The sequence below is a fragment of the Aethalodelphis obliquidens genome, unplaced genomic scaffold, assembly GCF_003676395.1.
Source record: "Aethalodelphis obliquidens isolate GAN/ISIS:26980383/991018 unplaced genomic scaffold, ASM367639v1 scaffold32, whole genome shotgun sequence".
NCBI classification, from domain to species: Eukaryota; Metazoa; Chordata; class Mammalia; order Artiodactyla; family Delphinidae; genus Aethalodelphis; species Aethalodelphis obliquidens.
Window position 1 is genome coordinate 11,734,367 of NW_020837976.1, and position 25,170 is coordinate 11,759,536.

A 25,170-nucleotide genomic window follows, 5' to 3' on the forward strand; every position below is an offset into this window, starting at 1 on the left:
TGAATTGAACACGGACTGAGCAGATTTCACGAGCAACTAATTGTACTGTATAAGACATAGTGGATGATACAGAAATGAACAAGTTAAGAAGCAGAGTAGTCAAGGAACGTAACTTCTTATTAGGGAGCTAAGGCCCATAAATAAATAACAGTAATATAAGACAGGATAAAATAAAACTACAGAAGTACCACAAAGTACAATTTGCACATGGAAGAAAGAGAGATTTAAGGCTGCTGTTAGCTAGAAGTGATGATTAAATAGATAAAGGCGTATTGGATTTAGTCCTCCAAGGAGTTCAACAGATTGAGACAGCAAGGGTTTCCCAGTAAAGGGAGCAGTGGAATGCAATTTCAGATTCGACTGCATTTTATCCTGTTCCTCAGAGACCAGGTACCATGCTATGCAGAAGTTTTTATATTTGTTATTTCAAGTGTTGTTGGTTTTCATGTAGAAGTGCTATTTGTTTCCATTATTCCCATGAGGAATCTGAACTACAAGAGATACAAGGTCCACAAGTAACAGCTGATAAAACATGGCTAAGAACCAAGATCCACTGATTAAAATCAGGGAGCTTTTCTTCAGATTTGCTCACCAATGCTGCTAATTTTCCAGTGTCTCCTTCTGGGTTGTTTCCTTTTTCTTAGAGTACATTTTAGTTCTTCCCAGAAACAGCTTGTCAGTGGTAATTTCAGTAGTTGTCTGAAGTATTTTTCTTCCTCACTCTGGAGGTAGAGTTTAGCTAGGCATTGATTTGTAGACTAAAAGTAGTTTCTCTAAAAAATTTTGAAGACTTTTTTCTCAGTGTTTTGAAGATTGTCTTCCGACATCTATTTTGAGGACAAGGATTATGTTCAGTCTACTTTCCTGTTTTAGATAATTTCTTGTTTCTTCCTGGTGACATTTAAGAATTTCTTGGGTCTGCTGCAGTTTTGCCTTGATGTACATAGGTGTGACTTTGTTTTTATTTGTGCTGCTCAGGGATGGTCTGTTTCTCTGTTCTTAGTATTCATGGTCTAGTCAATTCTGAAAAATTCTTCCTCCTTTTTTGCTTGAATATTGTCCTCATTCTCTCTAATTCCTCCTTTGGAATGCCTATTAGATCTATATCACTCTAGTCCCCAAGTTAACTTCTTTATCAAATTCCACTTCTCTTTTTTCTGTCTGTGAGTAATTTCCACAGTTCCAATGTATCAATTTTCTCTTTGGTTGAATCATCTTATCTGCTATTTAACCCATCTAGTAAGGTTTTAGTTTCAATGTTTATAATGCCTGTCATTTCATTTTTTGAAGTTGTAATTTGATGCTTCCAATTCCCCTTTAATGGAAGAGTAGTCATTTCCAGGGTCCCAGCTTTTTATACAGTTCTCAGTTCATGTTCCTGCCTAGTCGCAAACCCAAATCCCCATCTCCTGAACTTGAATTGGCATTCAAATCCCAGCCCTGATCTGTTTGGGCTTAAATTCACTTTTTCTATCTTCCTACTCTGTTACCCTATCAAATTAAGGGCTTACAACTCTGGCTATGAGTTTGCTATTAATTTCAAGGCTTGGGAATTTCCTTTTCTTTCTTTTGAGCTTATATAGGCATTTAAAAATTGTTATATTTTACTCAGGGTTTGTATGTATTTGTAGAGGGAAGGTGAGTGGGGTGTGTGAGGGGATATTCCATGAGACTCAGGTCAACATTTTGCTTAAACTAAAAGATCCACTGATGAGTAACTCTGAAAGCACTGATGGTTGTATTCTTTACACTTTAGTTACTCTTCAATTTTAGTAAATAAAATAATTTAGTAAATAAAGAGAGAATAGTACCCATGAACCCCGAGTCAGGAAAAATCAGTGAACCAAGAGAGCACACACTGAGAGAAAGAGTAGCAGTTCCCTGTGATAACTGAGACATTAAAGGAAATAATTGAGCATATTAGAAGAAAGGGTAGAAAGGGGCCAGATTATATGCTAAACATTTTATTTACATTATCACATGTAATACCTCAAGAGCCCTCTCCTTTAGAAAAATGGAGACTCAGAAACATCACATAAAATTGTACGGGAATTGAACCCAGGTGTCTCAGTTTCAAAAGGGCATACTGTAACACACTATAGTAAGAAATTTAGCATTTGTCCTGAGATGACAAAAGTTTGACAGTATCAAAGCCAGAATTGAGGAAGACTACTCCAGGAGCAAAGGCAGATTTATAATAAAGCCAATGAAGTCCAGGCACCAGGGTTCTTCAACTGGATGGGACTACTGGAATTACTGGATGTTGTAAGTATTCTAGTATTTCTTCTTTTTCTGAAGAAAAAGATTTGAATCTTCAAGATTTCTCTTTTTTAAAAAAAAATATTATGTGTGGCTTTTTTCTAACTGCAGATATTCATCCTTCTACCTAACTTTGTGCTCATAATTTTATATTACTTTTCTTTTGAAAAAAAGGTCCCAAATTTCATAATTTTCAGGTGCAAATCCTAGTTCTTTCTCTGCTTATGAATTAGAGGGTAGTATAAGATGGAAGTACGTAGTTGAGTTAGAAGGATTATGCAAGGGTATAGGTATGAGATTTGAAAGCTTAGAACTAAAATGATACCTGATAAAGTTCAAACTTATGGGACTGATTTGGGAAAGACAGCAAAGGAAAAATAAACAGAATTTAGCCAGTGGTAGAATGCAAGTCAGGAGTATAAGGAGAGTCAAATCTCTTTCCAAGTTTATGAACACTGGTGTACATGACAACAGTGGTGCAATTGCTGGAAATAGATAAGTCAAGAGGAATTTACTGTTGATTTGGTAGATGAGGTGGAAGATCAGTGGAGAGAATGGGTGATAGAGAATGCAGAGAATTCAGTGAGGATATAACAACACATTTGCCTAGCATCTGACTAGAATGTGGAATGAAATACCAAGGCTTTGTATATGACTGGGATCTACTTTGAGAGTAGAGTACTGTATACAGGAGTAGACCTCTGCAGCTGTGGAGAGGGTAATATGCAGTACATGGCCAAGCAAAGAATCTTAAGAAAAGCCCCAAATCAAGAAAACGGTACATGAATAGAAATAGAAAATAGAATCTTAAGAAAATGGAGTGATTTATAGTTGAGGATGCAATTTTTGGATTTGGTGCAAAGGTAGTCATGTGATCTTCATAAGAACTAATTCAATATAGTGGTAAGAACCAGAGTCTGAATTTAAGGGATTTGGTGGGAGTTGGTGGTAAACGGTGTAATCCGTGAGTATAAAATATTTCAGTAAACATGGCAAAGAACGATGGATGCATCGAGTCCTCAAAGAAAGATTATAGAAGTTATGAGGTTAATTTTTTTTTGAATTTGGACACTTTTTATAAGGCAGAAGAGAAGAAAAGGGAAAACTCAGTGAAAAGGGAAAACTGAAAATATGACCATTGGGATGGTCGAAGAAGCCATGTTCTGAAGGAGGTGAAATGACAGGGGAGCAGAAGTGAAGCGTTATCCAGAGCAATAAGACCAGGACACTTCCTCTGTAAAGGCAGCAGGGGATACTTGAAAAATTGTAGGTGATTGTGAAAAATTTTAATATAGCTTGTGCAGGCTCTTTGAGTGAAAGTAAAGACTAAGAAATATCTATGCTAATAATGGCTAGAGTGATACAGACCACTGAAACTGAGAAAGCTAAAGAACTGTGAGTGCAGATTAGCTATCAAAATTATTAAGAAAGGTATTATAGGATGTAATTAAAAAGAAATACTATGAATAAAGAACTTAAAGGATGGTATGAACGTATCCTGGGGGATGGTAGATGACATTTATAAAAGAGAGGGCAAAAATTGGTACAAATAGCAGGTGGGGAATTCAAACTAATTAGCATCAATTAAGTTAACTGGTCACAAAGAGAGAAACCTGTACAGTTGTGCTCACGATGCATGAAGAATATTGTGAATAATAATGGTTGCGCAGGTATAAAGTTTTAAACCAAGATCTTGTATGAAGGGCTCAGTATATTTCCGATCAAATTTTTAGTTTAAAGAAGCACTTTAATTCATTTTTTATAATAGCTCTATTTGCTAAAGAATGAATAGTGTCACTGTAGCTTTTGCAATGCCTATGATATCTATGAAAGCTCTGAATTGAAGACGAATTCTGATCTCTCTACTTTAGTCTGCATCAGACAAGTAGAGGCAAAGGATGATAAGTAGTCAAATTCCCTAAAAAATGTACCATTTCCTAAACATTAACCATTTATTTTCTAATGAAAGAACTGTGAAATAAGGTCAGATATCAAAATTACTGAGGAGGGTATTATAGGATGTAATTAAAAAGAAATACTATGAATAAAGATCTTAGGGGCTTCCCTGGTGGCGCAGTGGTTGAGACACCGCCTGCTGATGCAGGAGACACGGGTTCGTGCCCCGGTCCGGGAAGATCCCACATGCCGCGGAGCGGCTGGGCCCGTGAGCCATGGCCGCTGAGCCTGCGCGTCTGGAGCCTGTGCTCCGCAACGGGAACTTACAAGGTGGTGTGAAAGTATGGTGTTTCCGTAATTAGATTATTTACACATTTGTTTTTAAATTTATATCTCATTTCCCCCGAAATAGATATCAGAGCTACCAAGGAAATATGTAAGCTAAAACAAATTAAAAAACCAGATAATTGGGACCTTAGAAAGTTTTTTGGCTCTGAACTTCCTGACAGCCACAAAAGTGAACGTAGTAAGTTAATGATGAGAAAACATAAAAGCACTCTATTTCTGAAGAAGAAACACATTTTTTTCATTACATGCTAAAAGAGGGTTCCGAAATGAGATCATTTATAGTGGACATTAAGAAGCCTAGTGGACAATGTCCCTGGCAAATTTTACAAAAAATAGCATGAGGGGGCTTCCCTGGTGGCGCAGTGGTTGAGAGTTCGCCTGCCAATGCAGGGGACCCGGGTTCGTGCCCCGGTCCGGGAAGATCCCACATGCCGCGCGGCTGGGCCCGTGAACCATGGCCGCTGAGCCTGCGCGTCCGGAGCCTGTGTTCCGCCACGGGAGAGGCAAAAAAAGAAAAAGACCAAAAAACAAAAAAAAAAAAAAAAAAAAAAAAAAAAAAGCATGAGATTTAATTCTTCAAACAAATATAGTCAAATAAATAATATTAAAAAGCAAATTAATAGGTAAGTTTTCAAGTGGCTGAGTTTATTGAATTCAAATATCTAGGCCACTTGATCTAATTTGATATAGTGTCAAGAAATGAGATACAGGAGGAAGGATGGACAGAAAGTCTCTTAGACTATCTCCCCCAAATATTTTCATTTGAGTTCTATAAAAATACATCTAAATATATGCAGCATGGTGAAAGAATCTCTAAACAATGCAAACTCAGAAAATAAAAAGAGAATCATATCACATAACACAAATAATACTTAGGTATGGGGTAACCTCACCTTGTTTATAAAGCTTTCTTTTTATGGCTTTATCTATTATAGGTGTTCTTGAATTTAAGATCAGGACACCTTGGAGAAATACACTTCTTTTCTGAAACAATCAACAAATATTCTTCAGAAAATTAGCTGAAGTAATTTGAGAGTCAAAGCTGCATAATAGAATCAATAATGATTTGATATATTTGTCTAAGGATTAATATAAGGGCTGCTTAACTCATTGGTTCTTAAAATCTAATGAAAACTAAGACAGTACTCTGTATCAAACTTATTGGATTTATTTTTCATAAAACATATCCTTTTATGTTCAACACTGAAGAATTTATGATTTGAGATGATTGGGAACACTGAATTAGTGAAAGTGTGTAGAAAAGTATCATAATATGGTTATTTAACTTCATACATTATAGAGACTGTTTGGAGCAATGACATAAACATTTCGGCTACTTCAGCAATTAAGACCTTTGGGGTCTTAATAATTTCAGTGAAATAAGAATGCATAAATATATACTCTAATATTTGTATGCATTCAGTGAAGTCAATGAAAAGTACTTGTGTTGTAAATTCTTAAGGGATAGTGTAGACTAATTAAACATGAATAGACTTTGTATTAGCAGCAGAAAATTACAGTGAATGTCAACACTGTCAAGTATAATACTAATATAAGTTGTGATAAACCACTTCTATGGGAATATCTCTTTGAATTTCTTAATCAAAGTCAGTAGGGAACAGATAATTCAATATTTTGTGTTTTGCTTTACTTAAAGAGTCTGCTGGATTAGAGATCCTAAGTAACTGGATGAGCTAAGCTTGCTGAATGCCACTTTCATTTTATAATACGGAGTCCCCTATCAAATACTCCTACAATTCTACTTTACAAATATATTAAAAACTTCTCTAGGTTGCTTTGTTGACTTCCTAAGTACTACAAAATAATTGGCATGTAAAGATAATCATATATTAAAAATGATACATTTTCTTCATGTCTACCTACAGCAAAAACAATATAAGAAAATATTTTTTAATGTTTCAATTTTTTAAAACCATGGATATTATCTTAAGATTTTAAATTATAAAGGCAAAAAAATATTAATGTACAATATTTAGTTGTAATTACTATCTGCCCTAGTCATGCCTTTTCCTATTTGTTCCAGGTAAGGATGAGTGTTCAAAATGATGACATGCTGCATGACAATGAAGTGATACATAAAGCCAATCAAAATTCCAAGTGTTAACTAGATGGCAAATTTAATTTTTATTCCAACAGTGCATTACTGAGCAATGTATTTTTTAAAAATGGGCTAAACTACAATATCAATTTTCATCTGTGTTGTTCATTTAACATTTATTTATATTAGGCCTTATATTATTACTTAAGCACTTCACTTCCCACAACTTGTAATCTCAAAGGATCATGATGATCAGGGAACATGTTAACTTTTCTTAATTAACAAGTCAGGCATCTTTTGTATTTCTCATTACTTTGCATGATGTTATGCACATTATACATATATTGAATAAGTGAATAAAAAATGAACAAATGAAAATTATTAAATATGAAATACAATAGCATTTCTTTACAGCATTATTTCCTTCAAGATTAGTTTGTAAACCTACTTGATTTTATATTAACTTTTTGTCTTTCTCTATGCATAGCACAAAGTTTACATCAAATAGATGTTCATATTTGGTAAATAAATATAACTAATAAAAAACCTGTGATTATCTCAAATACATCTTTGAGAAATTAAGAATTCTACATGACAATGATTTTTTTCTTTTAAAGAATTATTAATAAATGGAAAATAAGATAAATTTTATCAAAGAAAAGAATCTCTAAATAACATTAAAAGATTTAGAAGAAATAGTAGTGCCAGATGCTGGTAAAATAAAATCATGGTATATAACATTATTATCTTTATTGTTACTGAAAGAAGAAAGTATATATTGTGCATTGTGCACTGAATGAGACATACTTAGTTTCTACTGGAATTTTACAACAACTGCCAATTTGATGATGAACCGATGTCAAAGCCAGGATTCTGGGCTCTTATTCCTGGTTAGATATCCTTTTTGTCTGTCATCTTTCTCCTATTGGGTGACAATAACTTTTAAAGAATTCAATAATGGGGGAAGTAGCTGTATTTTCTTCAAGCAATCTCTCCTCTCTTATACCATACCACCTCAACTGTCATAATTTAATTTCATCAGGCACAGCTATGCTATTTTATTTTAAAGTAACTTAGGTACAACAAACTCCAACTTCAATATAGTTATTCTAAGAAGTAAGCAAATTCTTAAATGTAGTGTTCTGTGATTTTATAATACAAATATTTTGGGTAGCTTTTTTCAGACGATGGATTAAATAATATTTGGTTGATTATATTTTCAGAGTTCAGATTTATTGAGTGGTTACTATGTGTCAAAAATGACCTGTCGAGCTTTACATGACAATTTATATAATCCTGTCAGCACTATAAATTAGGAATTATTCTCATTTCCAGAGGAGGGACCTGAGCTCAGAAAGTTGAAGCACCTTGCCCGGGTCACATAGCTACAAACTGGTGGACCCAGAACTCCAGACCAAGCTCTCCAGGGACCGAGCCTTGTGTTAGTGACCATCTTGGCAGACTGCCTCTCTATAAGAGACAGTCGTTTTTCTTTTAAAAATATCAAAGATATTTTTAGAAGCCATTGTAGAAAAATAGATAATATAGGAGGTATTACTGGTTATTCATTTCATTTATATCTGGAAAACTATTTCTCCTATTGGCATACTCTGAAACCTCTCCTATATCTACACCAACTCCTGTTCCATCACACCTAATAAATTGGAAGCACTGATCACAAGCACGAAGAGTCCTGGTTTTTATGGAGGCTTCTCAAAAGTACAATGAAAATAGTTTCAGAAAATTTCTAATACATGTCCACTCAAATACATAAAAATATAAAGAAAGTTTTAAAATACATTGTAAAAACTACTTCTAGTATAACAATTCCATCAAGGTAAGATAGAATAAAGGTCAAATAACACTGTCTAATTTCCACCCATAAATATCTAACACTGGCATGATATCATCCATCTACAAAAAGCCCAGCTGAATCTAAACGCTCATGTTAACCATCCACAAGACAAGTACACAAATATACCGAGCACACAAAAGCCTTATTTTTCACATAAGGATTTTCATTCCCTGACCTTTCTTTTCAAGGCCTGCTATTTGTTAACTGTTGGTATGAAAATAGTATTACTTAGATGGAGCCATCCATTTCCTTTTGTCCCAGAGAAAGCCATTCTCACAGGCTGTCTAAAGTAACCACGGGTGCTTCAGTTCAAGACTTGAATAACCTTAGATCTGCTTTAGCAGTAACAGAAAGGAAACACACAAGAATGAGATGCTGGCTCTCACTGCTGTTCACTCACATGACCCTCATTTCCTAGGACATGGTACCTAGGCTTGTGAGCACTGGTCTCACAAGGTGTGTCTTATTGAATCAACAAAGGGGATAAATACTTCAGGAAGATGAAAAGGAGAAAAAACAAACAAGCAAACAAAAACCCCTTGGACCTGACGTTATGGAAAAAATTAAAAAGACACTAAGATGAAAAAAAAAATTGTGTCATGGTTACATGTGGGATTTGGATGGAATCTAGGGCTGTGTTTTAATTCAAAACTCACCATCTCAAAACCACTTCTTTTCATCCGCCTGCAGGACTTGAGGTAAGTACGTATGCGTTTTCGGGCACGCTCTTGATACTCAGGGAATTGTCGCCTGCATGAGTCAATGATAGCCTGGATCTTTTCTTTGGGCTGCTTAGAGATTGGGACCATTCGGTCCAAGTTTTCATCTACAAACAGCCTGACAAACATCTGTTGGCAAGAGGGAGACAGAGGAGAAGGGTTTGGAGGGCTGCTCTCTGCTGTTCCTAGCTTCCTGTCTTGATTACTGATAGGAAAATAGTCTTGTCTGGTTTATGCACTGGAGAACTTTGCAATGGAAAGCCAGAAATTTTAAGCAAACACCTTTTACAGACTTTCTAAATGGTTGGGTTAAAAAACAGAGAGAGAAAGAGAGAGAGAAAGGCAGACAGACAGACAGACAGAAAAGTAGAGACTATTGCGTAGAAAAAAATCAAGAAATAACAGTAGACTGTGACGATTGAGCACCCCATAAAATTCTCTATTAATAATGTGACTGTTTACATTGCTACACTGCACAGTATACTAATCTCCGAAAACAAACAATTGACTCTTTTTTCATGCATAATTAGATAAGCTGGGAAAGCAAAGAAAATAACGGATGACGGGCAGACGCTTCCGAGGGATAAGCTGAGGCTCCCTTCATCCGCTAGGTAAACATGCATACTCACACAGCACAAGTGCAGTTTTCAGCTCACGTTTGGCTTTAAAATTCTAAACAAAACACAGCCATTCTGGTGTCTGGTTGGCTAAGAGTGTTTCATGTACTTTTTAAATCCTTCTGTAAATTAAACAAACATGTCTCTAAAGTAGCCACAGTTACCAACAAGCAACAACATGAAAGTGAAGTGGTAAAAACCTCAGCCATAATGGTAGGGTGGCAGGACTCACATTAAAAGCTTTCAGACGCTCGGCCTCAACGCCATCTGTCTCGTTAACTTTCTCAGAATCTTCGTGGTCATCGTGGTCATCTTCATCCTCATCTCCCCTGTTTAGGGACAGGTCCTCAGCACCTCGGTCTACACTCTCATTTTTGCCCGAGTCGTAGCTTGAATAGCTATGTGCAGGGGACTGAAAAGAAAATGGGAAATTGCTGCTTTGAAATTCCTTGCACAAGCTTATAAATTTTGTTTTATTTTTAATGTCAATCATTTCTCAAAAATCTGGTTTAAATAAGTTGATAATTCTAGAGCTGTGGCTATTTTAATTTAAATCAAAATTAGCTTAAATGAAATCAAATTAAAAATTCATTTTCTCAGTCACATTTCAAGTGCTTAATAGCCACAGAGTACATTTCTATAACTGCAGAAAGATTTATTGAATGTAGCTTTTTGAGAGCAATTACTGTTTCCATTCAATATACATATTCCAAAAAAAACCCAACCTGTACTCAGTTTTATAAAAGAATCACTGAATCACATATTCTTTGAACTAGAAATGACCTCAGAGCTTAGTCAGTCTAACTGCATTAGTATTCTTGAAACAGATAAGGAAACTGAGGGGTAGGTATACTTAATTGATTTGCCCAACAAGGACTATAGAAAATACTGATACTAGGACTGCTAGGAAAACATGCTTTAAAATCAGTTTATAATTTGTCTATGAGTCGAAAGATGGCATCTGATTTTGGTTTAGAAAAAAGCAACTAGGTTTCCTCCTAGCCATTTGTTAAGCTTAGTGCTTTGTAATGTACAAGAGAAGATAAATGCCAACCAAGACAATTTTCACAAACGTTGGTAATTGTGGCCAAGACCAACCATTGGTCCTGCTGTGGTAGCTTTTACTTGTTTGTTAGCCCAGCACCTGTTCCTTTCAGAATCAGCCCCTGCTTTGCCGGGTCAAAGTGCCAATCCTATGGGCAACAACCTCCTCTCCCCTAGGCATGAGTGCCTTGACTTCACCTCCAAGTGAAGAAAGTGTGCCTGTAACTAAAATCAAGTTGAATCCAGCAGAGCTAAGCGGAATAGAAATAGACCTGATAACATCATTTGAGCATCTAGATTCAACTGTGCCTGAAATTAAATTAATGCATGGACCTTTCAGCTGTGTGATACTATATCCTCTCCATCTCCCCACTTTATATTTTTGCTTAAATATAAAGTCATTTGCAATGGAGCCTGGACTAGTACAGAAATCAATCATTACAGGGTCAAATTAATAACCCAAATTTCACATATGATGACTTAGATACCCAGGTGGCCCCAGCTAAATAGAAAACAATTCTGTAAACAAGAGCAGCTATCTTCAAATCTATCAACATAGTCTAATGCTTTTGAAAGCATTTAAAATGGGAAATTTTAAATCATCAGCGTTCAAAAATGCCTCCATACAATGATAACATATGTGTTGCATGCTTTGAGGATTGCACTAATATATTATTACTACATAGTCAGAGGAGGGATAACAAAACTAGAATAGGTCACTGACATTAAAAGTAAAAAAAAAGGCATATTTTTATGGTTCAGATCATTAACAAGGTGGAATTACCTAATCAAATATAAGGCAAATATTCCATAAGTTTGAAAAATATACTATATATGCTTTTTAAATGGCATGTGCAATATTTTAAAGTGTTATAACACACTTATCTGGATGCAAATATGCTGGGCTAATCTATTCTTTTTAGATATGATGTGAGATACAGGAGCCAGCCATCTGCTACTAACAGTACCACTATGGAACCACAAAGGATTTATGGTCCTAGTCACTCAAGGTAAAGAAAACCCATCACAGATCTGAGAATATTCAGGATCTAAATCTAGAGCATAATCAAAGTTTTTTTCTTCTATGATATAAACTGAAAGTTTTGTAACACTGAATTATGTTTCTCAGATGGAGTGTCATTTCTCACCTATCTCACTGTTGAAGAACTAACTAGCTTTCAAGGTCAATCAGATTAAGTTCAATTTCCACAAAGATTCCCACTTCTACCTCAGTCAACTTCAATCTTTCCCTCCACTGTGAACTCTTAATAGCCAATGGCACTGGACACAGAATTAAACACCACAACTGCTCTCTACTTTTCTTTTCATGTTAATATGCATTTTCCTTCAAGCTAGACTGAGATAGGAATCAACATATAGTCTTCCACCTTTTCCTTCACAGCATCTAAGAAAGGTTCTTTACAGAGTTGGCACTTCAGACTGTAGCTTTCCTTTTACTACAAAGGCTTTGGTCTTAAAATATTGGGGAGTGAAGATAAGCCACAGACTGAAAGAAAATCTTTGCAAAAGACACATCTGTAAAAGGACAGTTATCCCAAACCTACAAAGAACACTGAAGCTCAACAATAAGAAAACAACCTGATTAAAATATGGGCCAGAGACCTTAAGAGACACCTCACCTAAGGAGATATACAGATGGCAAACAGGCATATGAAAAGATGCTCCACATTGTATATCATTGGGGAAATGCAAATTAAAGCAACAGTATCACTACACACTTATTAAAATGGTCAAAATCTGGAACACTGACAACACTAAATGCTGGAGAGGATGTGAAGCAACAGAAACCCTCATGCATTGCTGGTAGGATGCAAAACAGTACTGCCACTTTGGAAGATAGTCTTGCTTTTTCTTCCGAAACTAAACATATTCATCGTATGATCCAGCAATTGTGCTCCTTGGTATTTACCCAAGGAATTAAAATTTTATCTCTACACAAAACCTGCACATTAATGTTTCTAGCAGCTTTATTCATAATTGCCAAAACCTGGAACCAAGACGTGCTTCAGTAGGTGAATGGGTAAATAAACTGTGGTTGACCAGATAATGGAATAATATTTAATACTAAAAGAAACGAGCTATCAAGCCATGAAAAGACACAGAAGAACCTTAAATACAAGTTACTAAGTGAAAGAAGCCAATGGAAAAGACTATATATTGTATGTTTTCAACTATATGACATTCTAGAAAAGGCAAAACTAGGCGCAGTAAAAAGATCAGTGGTTGCCAGGGTTTAGGGGGTGGGGAGACATGAATAGATGGAGCACAGAAGATTTTTAGGGCGATGAAAATACTATGTATGATACTATAGTGGTGCATACATGTCATTAAACATTTGTACAAATCCGTAAATGTACAATACCATGAGTGAAACTTAATATAAACTATGGACTTTGGGTAATTATAATTCATCAGTTTAGGTTCATCAATTGTAACATGTGTACCACTCTGGTCAGTGACGCTGATAACAGAGAAACTAGGCATGTGTAAAGGGAAGTGGGAATATGGGAAATCCCTGTACCTTCCTCTCAATTTTGCTGTGAATCTATAACTGTTTTAAAAATAGTCCTTTTTAGGGCTTCCCTGGTGGAGCAGTGGTTGAGAATCTGCCTGCTAAGGCAGGGGACACAGGTTCGAGCCCTGGTCTGGGAGGATCCCACATGCCGTGGAGCAACTAGGCCCGTGAGCCACAACTACTGAGCCTGCGCGTCTGGAGCCTGTGCTCCGCAACAAGAGAGGCCGCGACAGTGAAAGGCCCGTGCACCGCGATGAAGAGTGACCCCCGCTTGCCACAACTAGAGAAAGCCCTCGCACAGAAACTAAGACCCAACACAGCAAAAATAAATAAATAAATTAGTAAAACAAAAGACTAGTCTTTGCCAAAGAATGATGGAAGTTAAAAAAAAAAATAGTCCTTTTTAACAAATGGGGGAATATGGGTATTGGGGTGATAATATAGACTCAGACAATAATAATTACTAGAGGCCTCCTAATAATCCACATAACATATGGCAGTCATTGCCTCATAACCCTGTGCCACCTCAATAAAACTTTGGATGATCATACCCTAAACAAGCCTCCCCTTCAGGAACAATTATTTTCATATTCCATGTGTAAATCCAAAATATCCAAATTAGATCTTAAACAATACAAAGATAAAGAATCACAACTTATGCCCTATGGAAAATATATACCTGCCTATCCTCAAAACACAGGTGTTGGTTTATGGGGACAAGATTAGATTTTTGTCTTAGTTATATATTCCACTCATTCCTCTTGAGATAACATGCAACCGTCCTTAGCAAAGACCTTCTTGGAAATATATTGGCATTTTCCTTTTCCCACATTTCACACCTGAACAGAACTGCCAGCTCCAGACCTAGAAAAATTCTCACAGATAGGAAGCTTAACTTTACTTTTAAAGAAAGTTTGCTTACTCTGTGGTCAGAGAATTTCACCTCTTTGGTTAAATCTATTCATAATTATTTTATTCTTTTCGATGCAATTGTAAATGGGACTGTTTTCTTAATTTCTCTTTCTGATAGTTCATTATTAATGCATAGAAATGCAACAGATTTCTATACATTGATTTTGTATCCTGCAACTTCACTGAATTCAGCAAGTTATTTTTTAAAATATCAGTTATTCATTACTGAATCTACTGGGCATTCTTAACATCATTAAAAGTGTGATTACCAGACACTGTGTGCCATCTGATGTGATGCAAAATGATGCAAAACGAAGCATACAGCATAAGTTAAGAAGCAAGCGCATGAAAAAAGAAAAAAGCATTTGAATTGAATCAAACCTAAGTCTAGAAACAGTGGTTCTCAAAGTGTGCCTGTTAGATCAGAAGTAACTGCATCTCTTGGGAACTTATTAGAGATGCAAATTATTGACCTCCATCCCAGATCACCTGAATCAGACACTTTGGGGCTGGACCCAAAATCTGTGTTTTAACACAGCAGTCCCCAACCTTTTTGGCACCAGGGACCGGTTTCGTGGAAGACAATTTTTCCACGGACACTGGGGTCGGGGAGGGGATGGTTCAGGCAGTAATTCGAATGATGGGGAGCAATGGGGAGCGGCAGATGAAGCTTCACTTGCTTGCCCGCTGCTCACCTCCTGCTGTGTGGCCAGTTCCTAACAGGCTGTGGACTGGTACTGGTATCTGGCCCGGGTGTTGGGGACCCCTGTTTTAACTTACCTTCCAGGGGTAGGTAACTTACCTTCCAGGGGCAGCTCAAGTTTGAGAACCACTATTCTGAAGCTAACTTCCATTTATAGGAAATAAGGCAGATAAAACAACAAGTTAAAAGACACAAGAGAAAGCAGACAGACAAATCCAAACTATGAGACATTGTGCAGGACAATTGACTTTAGTTCAGCAATATGTTAATGACACAGGAAAAAAACGTGATATATTAGAAGAGATTTAAAAGGTTTAATAAAATGAAATGTGTTGACTTTGTATCGTGATCCAAATAAACCCAATGCAAAAGATAATTTTGAGAAAATTGGGAAGATGTGACAATGGATGAGGTTATTAGGTAATAACATTGAATACTTTTTTATGTATTAGATTAGATGTAATAACCTAACATTTGGTTAAGTAAATGTTTATGTAAGAAAATGTCCACATTTGTTAGAGGCAGAAATTGAGGAATGAAGGGATGAAATGATGTGGATATCTGGGATCTACTTTTAAATACTGCAGGAAAGAAAAGGAAAAAAGTGGAAAAAACTGTGGAAAATAAAAAAAATGTGGAAAGTCTTAACCACTGTTGAATTTGGGTGATGGGTATTAGTAGTTCTATGTATTATATTCTCTATTTTTAAATGACTTTAAACTTCCAAAATGAATTTTAAGATGTATAAATTTTGTAATTAGTTGTGGGGTTTTTTTTGTTTTTTTTTAAATTTTTTTGCAGTACGCGGGCCTCTCACTGTTGTGGCCTGTCCCATTGTGGAGCACAGGCTCCGGACGCGCAGTCTCAGCGGCCATGGCTCACAGGCCCAGCTGCTCCGCGGCATGTGGGATCTTCCCGGACCGGGGCACGAACCCGTGTTCCCTGCATTGGCAGGTGGACTCTCAACCACTGCGCCACCAGGGAAGCCCTGTAATTAGTTTTATATCTCCTCCATTTTGAATATTTTTACATGACAGTCATTTATTCAAAAACATTTAAAGAAGCACTACTTAATACTTAGAGCATTGTTCTAGGCTCATAGGATTGAATGGATCCAAATTTTTTGAGGTCTGAAAGTTATAAAGTTTGGAGAGGCGGTGCATTTGAAAAATTAGTTAGAAAAGTGAATATTTAATTAAAATGAGAAAAACCACAATAAATTAAAAGATTCTAAAAAGCTTATAAATGCTACAACCATCACAAAATGTAGAAAAATAATATTTTAAAAATTAAATAACGCCCTGGCCCATCTCTATAATACTGTTTCCCTTCCACATTTCTTGGCTGCATGCTCTTTGATTGCTTCTTCATATGACAATGATTTTGTATTATCATATTCTATAAAGAGAATAGAAAAATAATTCAGTCTTTACTTCAGCATATCTGATGGAAATGTGTCTTTTATTGTTGATAGTTTCGAAACTTTCCTTTGCTCTTCAAATTAAATATTGCTAATATCATGCAAATTGTTACATTGTTTTCAGTTGGGGAAACCTTAATCAAGTTCCTTTAATATTTAGGGTATCTTAAGTTTTCTTGGGAAGTGACTGATGTCTTCATTAAAGTGACATTTATGAGTTTTATGTTTTCTTCATTGATATCAGTATCTTTTGTCAAATCCAATGTGAAATTTAAATCTTCTTCCAACTTGTTAATATAATTCATTTCTCTTCATTAAGTGTATTTTCCTTCCTCCCAAGGAAATACTGTCTTTAGTAAGACCTGGACATTTTCATTACAAGTCACTTACTAGTCAGTGTCAAAATGTTGATCGATTTCACTTCTTATTTTTGTTGATTTTTTTACACTCCATTACTATTATTTAAAATGTCTTTATTGGAGTATAATTGCTTTACAATGGTGTGTTAGTTTCTGCTTTATAGCAAAGTGAATCAATATAAAGACAACAAAGCCTTTATATATTTCAAATTAAGGGTCTGTAATTTCTCACGTATTTTATTCAAAAGGTCCAAAAGATCTTTCCACATGGCAATTGAAATGTCATAATTCCACTGTGTGAAGTGTACACAACATATCTCTGTATTATTACTTATGCATGTGAATTTGCAATTACACATTTGTATAACCAAGGATTGGTATTTGTTATTTTGTTTACTGGTTTACCGTTATGTATATGATTTCCCAAGATTGAGATTAATTCTTCATAAGCAGTTTTGGATAAAGAAGGCACATTTGATACTTCAGTTTGACATTTTCCAAGTGTTTGTCCAAAAATTAATAATTACTTTGGAGATTCTCATGAAATTTTAGTTATATGAAAGTCACTCCATTTCATAACATCTGAAAGGAAATCTCTCTCACTTAATAATTTAAAAAAACATAGCTACCTTTTTGGCGCTTCAAAATGATATTAAACCTTTTTTTCAAGCTTGTTCTTCAAGGTATTAGTTGGCTAGCAGGTGGTTCTCTCATTTGGCATGCATCAGAATCACCCAAAGGATCTTTTCAAATATAGAGCACTGGACCCCATTCAGTAGGTCTGGAGTGGGGCCCAAGAATTTTGATTTCTAACAACTGCCCAGGTGATGCAGATGCTGCTAGTCTTCATCCATTTGAGCTGCTATAACAAAAATACTACAGACTGGGTGGCTTAAACAAAAACACTTATTTCTCACAGTTCTGGAGGCTGGGAAGTCCAAGATCAAGCAGCCATCAGATCTGATGACTGATGAGAACCTGATTCCTGGTTCACAGGTTACAAAATTTGTCAACAAGAAAAATAAGATTATGGTTAACTGTTTAATGTCTAATCAAAGCATAACTGTCAAAAAATTTTAAATAAATGCAAATAATATTATACTATTAAACTAAATAATGGATATTCATTAAATATCTAAATCATTTCCAGTTAAGATAATATACTGAAACATTAAATGCTAAACATAAGTCTATCTACTTTTGGTTTTTAAATTTTTACAGAGAGACAAAAAATACTTGGGTTTATTAACAAAATGGCCTGTCACATTAAAAATTGTACTATAGGGCTTCCCTGGTGGCGCAGTTGTTGAGAGTCTGCCTGCCAATGCAGGGGACACGGGTTCATGCCCCGGTCCGGGAAGATCCCACATGCCGGGGAGCGGCTGGGCCCATGAGCCATGGCTGCTGAGCCTGTGCGTCCGGAGCCTGTGCTCTGCAACGGGAGAGGCCACAACAGTGAGAGGTCCACGTACCGCAAAAAAAAAAAAAAAAATTGTACTATAAAAACATATCTCTAAAAACTGTACATTTTTATAATTACGTATTAATAAATTTGGTAACCCACAATGTAATGCTAATATATAATAGTTCACAATTGCCTACTACCTAGTTTTCACTGGAAAATAAAGATTACTAATAGTAAAAAGTTTATTGTGCACACACCAAAAAGACAGTTCTTGAACTGAGAACACTCAAACTAAAACATGGAATGAGGCTCAGGGGGATATTGTTACAAGGCATCTTATATAGTAGGGAGGCAGTGATTATTTATTCTTCACAGTGGTTATAATATTAGAATTTTCCTTTTTAAAAAATATTTTTTGGGCCACACCACACGACATGTGGGATCTTAGTTGCCCAACCAGGGATCAAACATGTGCCCCCTGCGGTAGAAGCACGGAGTTCTAACCACTGGACCGCCAGGGAAGTCCCTAGAATTTTCTTAAATGATAATGGTAGGGAATCAGTTAATTGTTACCTCATTTCAATTTTGGGTAACAGTTGAAGTTTTGCTTATGGTTTTTCAGAGACACAAGTAAGAAATGACCTAGGTCAAGTCAGTCTCACAAAATAAGCTAAATTAAGTTTTGCTTGTATGACTAAAGTGGTCTTGTCTGCTCAGGAAATTTTCAAGGTTGGTTCCATTTTATTTTATTTTTTATATTAATGAGATAGTGTGCATTCTCTTTTTATAATTTATCTTTGAAATCTAGCATGTTTTACACTTACAGCCCATCTCAGACTAGTCATATTTCAAGTGTTCAATAGCCACATATTCTACATTTGTATATATTGTAAAATGATCACCAAACACTACCAACTACAGAGGAACTATTTTCATAAGACACAGAATCTTTGTTTCCTAGGCAGATTACATTAAAGGTAAAGATAAACCTTTTATAATCTTTTATTAAAAGCAGACCAATAATCTAAGAATTTTTGTGCTTTTTAAAAGAAAATTAAATCCTAGTTTTGAACTCTTTTTAAAAACACTTATAAATAAACCTATTCAATTTTAGCCAGCTTTGAACTCACACATAAAACTTCTTTTCTACAAATTTCTGTACCTTTCTATATCCATTCAGCTTTTGTCCTATCATTTTTTTTTTTTGCTTTCTTATTCTGCAACAATCATTTTAGTTAGGAAAAAATTACTTTTTGTCCCTTACCAAAACAAAAAAGCAAAAAAATCCCAAAACCCAATAAACAACAACAACAAAAAACCCACCAAAAACCCAAAACCAAGCAAAAAAATGGCCTTCATACCTTACCTTATCCAAAAAACACATTCTATCTTCCTTACTTCCTTTTCATATACAGTTGTTTTCTTTTACCCTTATTATTACTATTAGTTTTATTTTACATATTGATTATAAATTTTAATTACTAGTACCACTGTTACATGGTGAGTCAGAAGTAGAAAAGGCAGTGATCTCTCTTGCTATTCTAAACATAAAACTTTTTATTCTGATGAATATAATTTAATTTATTCATGATAGGAAGTCATATATAAGAAGCAATTTTTCTGAGGATGGAGGGTCTTAGAAATATGCATTGAAATCATACTGAGAGATTAAACACTAAACAGATAACAAATTATCTTAGGTATTAATGCACATTTCCAAGCACAAAATCTGAAGTAGTGAGGGTAGGGAAGAGAGTATAAGCCATCATTCTAAAACGGGTTTGGAACAACTGATTCTCATATTTTTTTCCTGGAACATGTGCCTATGGTGCCAATGGTTACTGAAGTTTCTCTAATTGAAAAAATAATTGCACCATCACTCTGCTTATTCCACTTAGAAAGAGAAGCTGTAAGTCAAAAGTAGCACATTTTATTTGAAGTTACTATATACTTCAATGTGAAGGAATTGCTCCTGAGAGAATCTGATATATATTTTAACCAATTTGTCAAGGTTTTTATTTTTATTTACAAATGATGACAGAAATATGTGCTAGGAATGACATTTCAGGTTTCTTTCAACCTGAAGCTTAAATGATTATACCACTTTTAAGAGGAAGAATCCAACAAACTGTATGTTCTTGAATCTTCTAGAGATAGATGTCAGGGATACTGCTTTTATCTTTCATTACAAGGTGAGAATATAATCACATTACGGAAGTCTTTTGACCTGATAAGTAAAGATGTGAATCCCTGGTTTAACTCTTCTTTTAAAGGTTCAAACACAACTACTTAAATTATTAACTTATCACCCTAAAGGAGAAATCCCCAAAGGGCAAAATTTATCTTCCAATATCCCACTTCAGTCCTACAATTAAAATAACAAAAGGTAAATGTAGGTATCATATCTCAGAACATCTAATGTAAATAATAATTAGATTTTGTTAGGTACTTTTAAAAAAATGAACAATGTTATATATGCTATTAATGTATTTTCCCCCAAACCCTAAATTTACTGTAATACTATCTCATATGTCTTTAGAAGAACATATTTTTCTTCTCAGAGTTCAAATTTAGGTGAAAGTGAGCCTTGGAAGTGAACTGAACTCCCAATCATTAATACTATCACCGACAATTCAAATGATTATAATACTGTAGTGGTTTTAAGGCACTATTACTGTTTTTATTTACAAGGGAGTGGGATTATATAAATATTTTCACAATATTTGGTAATAATTTCACCATCCTAGGCTTTAGACAATAAAAAAAGAATTGATATGACAAAATTGCCAAGCCTGATATCTATTTTAAAATCCTTTTAACTTGCATATTAAATATTTAATCTTGTTTCATTTGTCTTACTTTAAAAATAAGTATTAGTAGTAAGTGACAGCAATATCATCATCAATAATAGCAATGATAATAATAACCACATGTGGTTAGTGGCTGCTATATTAGATAGCACAGACCTTTACTGATGACCTTAAGAGAAACGTGAGTCTTTGTCTAGGGGAGAAACTCTAAATAAGATATGATTCTGTCAGAGCATCCCAGAAATCTTAGCACTGAGGACAAAATTCATTTGAATTCTTGGAATTATATGTCAGCTTTAGATCTGTTCATAGCAGTAGACTTCACTGAATGTTATCCAAATCCATATATATATGTACGTATATATAACATATATAAACATATATACTTCAATTATATCTATATATTTCAATTATTTATATAATTTTCAGATCTTACAGGAATATGAGACTGTTTTCCTTTGATATTTACTTCTGGAGGGAGGTGTCTGGGAAATGGCCAACTACAGAACAACAATATGTAATGCACATGAACTTTTACATTACAAATGTAAAAATCTGAAAAGTGAGACTCAAATAGACATCATAGCATGTTTGTTCTTAGGTCGCTGGGACAAAATTAAAAACAAAATCAACCCTGCATTCCCTGTTGCATGTAAAATCATTAGAAGAAGAGGGCAAGAAGACCATGATAACTAGTAAATGAGAGTATTATTTATCAGTTATCTTATCAACATCTCAGGTTTATTCATGCTTAAACAACATACCAGACACAATCTTATCCTTTAAAATTGTAAATGAAATTATCTGTAGACCTATTTAACCCATCCATTAAATGCCCTAACCATATTATCTGACTCCATGTCTACTTAATTATACAATAATATACTACCTATTAAAAAAGTCTTGAATTATGAGATTAAAAATTATTATTTACATGTTTGTAATCTTTTATTTAAAAGCCTTGGTCCTAGATATGTTTGGAACTTAGAATTTGTTTGGATTTAGATAGAGCATGCAGAGCATAAACTATATAGTTTGAAATATCTCAGAAGCACACTATAACATATATTAATGTTTCTCCACAAAATCATATGAATATGTATACTAAATTAGATAAACAAAGACCATAAATAGCTTCATGTCAATTCACATCAGATTTTGCCAAAAATGAGTGTGCCACAAATTTATGTTAAAAAACTTTATTTCTGAGAGCCCTTTGGTTTTTGAATTGTGGAAAAGGAACTGTGGGTTCATAATATAATGAAATCTTAAGTGTTTAAACTAGATACTATTTCTAAGTTGCCTGTTCATGAAACAGCTTTAATAAATTATAATTATTTAAATACCTCAAAAACCAGACCCAAACATGGCAGGGATGTTGGCATTATAAGACTATTAATTTAAAACAACTATGATTAATATGCAAAGGACTCTAATGGAAAAAGTAGATAACATGCAAGAAGAGATCAATAACATAAGCAGAGAGGTGATTTCCAAGAAAGAATATAAAACAGAAGTGATAGACCAGAGGACCTTCAAGACGGCGGAGGAGTAAGACGTAACGATCAACTGCCTCCCCACAAATGTATCAAAACTACACCTATGTGTGGAACAGCTCCTAGAAAACACCTACTGAATGCTGGCAGAAGACCTCAGACTTCCCAAAAGGCAAGAAACTCCCCACGTACCTGGCTATAGCAAAAGAAAAAAGAAAAAACAGACAAAAGAATAGGGATGGAACCTGCACCTCTGGGAGGGAGCTGTGAAGGAGGAAAAGTTTCAATACACTAGGAAGCCCCTTCACTGGATGAGATGGGGCAGGGGGAAGCTTCAGAGCCACAGAGGACAGCACAGCAACAGGCGTGCAGAGGGCAAAGTGGAGAGATTCCCGCACAGAGGATCCCTGTTGACCATCACTCACCAGCCTGAGAGGCTTGTCTGCTCACCAGCTGGGGGGTGGGGTTGGGGGCTGGGAGCTGAGGCTGGGGGCTTCAAACGTCAGATCCCAGGGAGAGAACTGGGGTTGGCTGCGTGAACACAGCCTGAAGGGGCTAGTGCACCACAGCTAGCCGGGAGGGAATCCAGGAAAAGGTCTGGAACTGCCTAAGATCAAGAGACCATTTTTTCAGGGTGCACGAGGAGAGGAGATTCACAGCACTCCCTAAACGAGCTTCAGAGATGGGTGCGAGCCGCAGCTATCAGCACAGACACCAGAGTCTGACATGAAATGCTAACACTGCTGCTGCAGCCATCAAAAATCCTGTGCATAAGCACAGGGCACTATCCACACCTCTGCTCCTGGGAGCCTGTGCAGCACACCACTGCCAGGATCCCGTGATCCAGGGACAACTTCCCCGGGAGAACACATGGTGTGCCTCAGGCTGTTGCAACGTCACTCAAGCCTCTGCCACCGCAGGCTCACCCTGCATTCCGTACCCCTCCCTCCCCCCTGGCCTGAGTGAGCCAGAGCCCCCTAATCAGCCGCTCCATTAACCACCTCCTGTCTGAGCGACGAACAGATGTCAGAGGGAGACCTACATGCAGAGGCAGGACCAAATCCAAAGCTGAACCCCAGGAGCTGTGAGAACAAAGAAGAGAAAGGGAAACTTCTCCCAGCAGCCTCAGGAGCAGCCGATTGAATCTCCACAATCAACCTGATGTATGCTGCATCTGTGGAATACCTGAATAGATGACGTATCATCCCAAAATTGAGGCAGTGGACTTTGGGAGCAAATGTAGACTTTGGGTTTGATGTATGCAGCTGACTAGTTTCTGATTTATATGTTTATCTTAGTTTAGTTTTTAGCGCTTGTTATCACTGGTGGATTTGTTTATTGGTTTGGTTGCTCTCTTCTTTTTTTTACTTTTTTTATTTTAATATTCAAAAAAAAATATTTTAATAACTTTCTTTTCTTTTCTTTCTTCCTTTCCTTTTTTATCCACCCTTTTCTTCTGAGCCGTGTGGCTGACAGGGTCTTCGTACTCTGGCTGGGTGTCACGCCGGAGCCTCTGAGGTGGGAGAGTCGAGTTCAGGACATTGGATCACCAGAGACCTCCTGACTTCACATAATACCAATCAGCTAGAAGTCCTCCAGAGATCTCTAACTCAATGCTAAGACCCAGATCCACTCAACAACCAGCAAGCTCCAGTACTGTACACCCTACACCAATCAACTAGCAAGACAGGAACACAACACCATCCATTAGCAGAGAGGCTACCTAAAATCAAACTAAGTTCACAGATACCCCAAAACACACAACTGGACACGGTCCTGCCCAGCAGAAAGACAAGATCCAGCCTCATCCACCAGAACAGAGGCATCAGTCCCCTCCACCAGGAAGCCTACAAAACCCACTAAACCAACCTTACCCACTGGAGGCAGCCACCAAAAACAATGGGACCTATGAACCTGCAGCCTGTGAAAAGGAGACCCCAAACACAGTAAGTTAAGAAAATAAGAAGACAGAGAAATACACAGCAGTTGAAGGAGCAAGGTAAAAACCACCAGGCCAAACATATGAAGAGGAAATAGGCAGTCTACCTGAAAAAGAATTCAGAATAATGATAGTAAAGATGATCCAAAATATTGGAGACAGAATGGAGAAAATAAAAGAAACATTTAACAAGGACCTAGAAGAACTAAAGAGCAAACAAACAACAATAAACAACACAATAAATGAAATTAAAATTCTCTAGAAGGAATCAATAGCAGAATAACTGAGGCAGAAAAAAAGATAAGTGACCTGGAAGATAAAATAGTGGAAATAACTACCGCAGTGCAGAATAAAGAAAAAAGAATGAAAAGAATTGAGGACAGTCTCAGAGATATCTGGAACAACATTAAACACACCAATATTCAAATTATAGGGGTCTCAGAAGAAGAAGAGAAAAAGAAAGGGACTGAGAAAATATTTGAAGAGATTATAGTTGAAAACTTCCCACTATTCATCTCTTATAAAAATAAAATACAGTGTGTGTGTGTGTGAGGAAAAAAAAAAAAGAAAAGAAAACTTCCCTAATATGGGGAAGGAAATAGTCAATGAAGTCCACAAAGTGCAGAGAGTCCCACACAGGATAAATCCAAGGAGAAGCAAGCCAAGACACATAAATCAAACTATCAAAAATTAAATACAAAGAAAAAATATTAAAAGCAGCAAGGGAAAAGCAACAAGTAACATACAAGGGAATCCCCATAAGGTTAATAGCTGATCTTTCAGCAGAAACTCT

At 36.0% G+C, this 25,170-nt stretch overlaps 1 protein-coding gene across 12 annotated transcripts in view; it reads right to left on the bottom strand.

The window, feature by feature from the left end:
• NOL4 (nucleolar protein 4) overlaps nt 1-25,170 on the bottom strand; it is a 394,743-nt gene that overhangs the window by 100,681 nt on the left and 268,892 nt on the right. For 6 of the 12 annotated variants that reach the window (XM_027127708.1, XM_027127703.1, XM_027127713.1 and 3 more), the window contains 2 exons: nt 9,986-10,165; nt 9,074-9,265 (listed from right to left, as the gene is read on the bottom strand). In XM_027127708.1, the coding sequence (XP_026983509.1) occupies nt 9,074-9,265; nt 9,986-10,165 (372 nt within the window). The remainder of the gene's footprint in view (nt 1-9,073; nt 9,266-9,985; nt 10,166-25,170) is intronic. The other 6 variants (XM_027127706.1, XM_027127705.1, XM_027127712.1 and 3 more) reach the window with 1 other exon arrangement.